The sequence below is a fragment of the Trichoplusia ni genome, chromosome 5 (assembly GCF_003590095.1).
Source record: "Trichoplusia ni isolate ovarian cell line Hi5 chromosome 5, tn1, whole genome shotgun sequence".
Taxonomy (NCBI): domain Eukaryota; kingdom Metazoa; phylum Arthropoda; class Insecta; order Lepidoptera; family Noctuidae; genus Trichoplusia; species Trichoplusia ni.
The window spans coordinates 11,540,826-11,544,592 of record NC_039482.1 but is presented as its reverse complement, the minus strand read 5'-3'; the positions used below and the strand labels follow the sequence as shown (position 1 = coordinate 11,544,592).

General features: G+C 37.2%; 1 protein-coding gene across 1 annotated transcript; it reads right to left on the bottom strand.

Moving 5' to 3' along the window:
* Positions 1-394: 394 nt before the first annotated feature.
* Positions 395-3,362, bottom strand: LOC113494499. The gene is made up of 2 exons (XM_026872871.1): positions 3,237-3,362; positions 395-2,733 (listed from the first exon to the last, which is right to left on the bottom strand). The coding sequence occupies exon 2, from the start codon at positions 2,728-2,730 to the stop codon at positions 1,408-1,410; it is 1,323 nt and encodes a 440-aa protein (XP_026728672.1). The 5' UTR covers positions 2,731-2,733; positions 3,237-3,362; the 3' UTR covers positions 395-1,407.
* Between the last annotated feature and the right edge of the window lie 405 nt (positions 3,363-3,767).

Below are 3,767 nucleotides of genomic sequence, written 5' to 3'. Positions count from 1 at the left end.
GCCGGCCTCATTTGCTCACGCACGCGAATTAGTCAAATGACCTTCTTGAATAATTACATTTAATATCGCGCCTTACATTCGTCCATCCTGACGTCGTGTATGTCCTCATACACGGGTTTCGAGCCTTACATTCGGGGAACAATTCGTGACGCAGTCAAGTAGATATTTAAACAATATTAAGACGAATTAAGACAGCAATCTTACTTAAATAATTATCATCTTAGTTTAACATAATAATGAACTATGTTTACAATCATCTTATCATGTAAAATTAATAAAATAATATAAATTTGAAATTTAAAACATACACAAACTTACATTAGCATTATCATTGACAATATTGCCTTATATAATTTATACTTCCACAAACTCTTCATTTCTCGCGAGATTATAAAATGTGAACCCTTCATTTCTCACATTTATATGACCAAAACGAGTCATTCATTTATCGCAAGGTCATATCTAACTGAAAATTGGTTGTCATGTGAACCCTTCATTTCTCACATTTAGATGACCAGAACGAGTCATTCATTTATCGCAAGGTCATATTTAACTGAAAATTGATTGTCATGTGAACCCTTCGTTTCTCACAGACACTCAATCTAAATAGCGAACCATTCATTTCTCGCATAATTTAAGAAATTATCATTACTTAATTAATTACATGTATCATCTTAGACTAAAGAGTTCATTCGAATTCAAAGGAATATCGTGGATAAGTAATAATACATAAAAGGAAGTAAGTAAACTTATATATTAACCTATAGGAAATCTTGCATTTCATTACATGTAAGACCAAAATTATTCTCCTACCTACTAGATATTAAACAATCAACAACAAAAACGATTTATGTTGTACAATTCACTATCTCGCATCAACAAAAAAAAAAACAAAATAACGATACCTACTCATTCTATAAACATATTTTAAGGTCATCATTTGCAGATACAATACTAACATCATCTGAATCATTATCAATATTAACTTCTAAAGCAACTACGTGAACCCATGGTAACATTCTGTCGGCAGCGATAGTGATTTTACGTTTATTTTTTGAATTGATCAGACCGGGAACAGCTGCAACCCTATATCGTTCGTTGCCGATATCGGCCACAACACGGCAGTGCATCCCAACTGTTGTAAGTTAGACGCAAAACAATGACTTAACCGTTCTAGCAAATGAAGCAACTTCTTCTGATTGCCAACGCCCTGACGCCCTCTTCATTAGGTAAAATTATACAATTGACTGCTTGGATTTTCAGAGCACGAGCCAATACGCCATGAGAAAGTATGCTACAATCAGAGGATATGGGTCCAATGCATATATTCACTGTATTATCCTTGATCTTATAAAGGCTACCGTAACAAGAATTGACGAGTTGGTTTACCAATCAATATTTAGTGATTTAGAATTTAGTGTGGATGCACATCGTTTTTGAAGGTGGTCCTTTATTGTCCTGTGATACTTTGGAATTGCACTTATCAGCAGTGTGGCCTAATTTGTCACACTGAGTGCACTTAATGAGAGGTTTGGGGCACTTAAAGAAAGGGTGACCGGGCTCCTTGCAATTGAAGCATGAAGAAGTGAACTGTGACCTTTCAGTCTTGTCCACCGGCGGGCGACTATTTGAATTACTAGATTGTTCATCATTAGTTTTGTTGTTCTCATCCATATTGCGCTCTACAAAAGGATGATTTTCCTTATTGCTCATGAGAAATTGTAGTAACTGTTCAGGGTTAGTACATCTCAAAGCCAACGCGCTCGTCTTTACAGTTTTATCGCTAAGTCCATGTATAATGCAATCTACTGCCCGCTTGCCTTCTATGTCACACTGGTTCACGAGAGCTAACTTTTCATAAAAGTACAATTCAATAGGTTCATTGTATCTACTTTTCCTTTTTAACATGTCTTCCAGGGCCTGGCCGTAGTTCTGTTCACACGGGAAAGCGCTAAGTAATTTGGTTTGCCATTCAGGCCAGCTAAATAATATAGAATTTAATCCTTCGTACCAGACCTTGGCCAGCCCCTGGAGCTTTTGCATGGCGAAATAGACAGTGGTTCTTTCGTCCCAGCCGTAAACAGCAGCACTCTCGTTTACTTTCTTAAGCCATATATCTACTCTTTGATTTTTTGAAGAAGGATCAAAATCTGGCAAAATGTTTTTGCTTTTTGTTTGACTAGTATTTAGAGCGGGAGTGTTCGCTGGTGACGGCTGAGGTTTGGAATATTTTAATGAATTTATAATATTGGCCACATCACCGGCCGTGAAAACAGGGGTACGTTCGCGTAGTGGCGGCGTAGCTCGCATGACGTCACGTCGCGTATCAATATGTGATCGAGATTGTGAACATCTATCGTTGCTATCGTATTGTCGTTGAAGGATTCGACGTGAAGAAGAATCTCGAGGTAAATCAGAGACACGAGTTCGCGGCTGGTCGGGCTCTGGGGAGTGCTGCCGCGAAGAACGTGGCGAGTACCGACGCGACTGTCGCACGCTTCTCTCCCTCTCAAGTTCGAACTCTAGTGTACGAACCCGTTCCTGCTGCAGCTTCAATTCCTTCTCCCGATCACTGAAGCTCTGGCTGCGGCCGCGGTCCGGCTCGCAGCGACTGCTCCGACTCAGGGCATCACGGCGGCTGCGGCTGCGGCTGCGCCTCCCCGCCTCGTCATGGGGCCCACGAGATGGCGTGGCCAACCTCCGATTCGAACTATCCTTGTCACTAGGCATTATCTGAAACTCGCACCCAGACACAGAATTAATATTTGATCTATTAAATAAACTTCACTTTCGTTTGTTTTATTTTAATCGAAAATTCACGGTAGTACTTGAAAGTAATAAATAAAAATGTAATCATACAAATATTATGTTAATCCCCAACATTACATTGGACAACTTATGTAAGGTAAACTTATTTTGCAGTAAGCCTCATGGGGAAGATTACTGAAAATACTACCTACCATTTTGTTTTTGATGATATTATCTAATATGTAATAGTATCAATTAGTGAACACGTGTTCAAGAAAAAGAAAAAAAAACCGAAATTACAATCAGGTTTTTTTTTGTAAAATCGCTTATGAAACCACGAATAAAAAAATAATAACGTTTAAAACTATGTATAGCAATGAATTAATGTCCATACGATTATTTTAATGCTTTATAAATAAGTACTAATATCTTTTAATACTCGTACGTATCTACGTTCATGCAAAAAGTAGATTTAAACAGGGACTTACCACTTCTGAAGTGTAATAAAATTCCTTTGGCGACAATACAACTTTATTCGGATACCACACCTTCTTAAATCCTTTTACATTAATCTTATTAATCTTTAATCCGTACAGCGTATTAAGCGTAGACGTATTTTTTCATGCTCCCGCCAGAATCGCCCGTCATCAATTGTCCCCTTCACTTCCCGCCAATTTTCATATTTTTCTTCTGTTCTTTTTTTTTTTTTATATCCAGCCGGCCTCATTTGCTCACGCACGCGAATTAGTCAAATGACCTTCTTGAATAATTACATTTAATATCGCGCCTTACAAAATGAAAACTATCTATTAAATATGTTTTAGTGAATTTAATCTCCTTTTACTACCTTACTTAACATTAATTAAGATTTAAGTTAATTCACGAAAATATTTCAGAGTATTTTATATGATATCTATATCGAACATATTGGAGAATATCTTATATATAAACATATAGAGTTAACGTTACGCAATAAATACGATACAGTATTAATGTCCGTATCGCAGTATTTATTAAAA

Coding starts and splice junctions, on each gene's coding strand:
- LOC113494499 (XM_026872871.1), bottom strand. CDS start 2,730: ATGCCTAGTGACAAGGATAGTTCGAATCGGAGGTTGGCCACGCCATCT.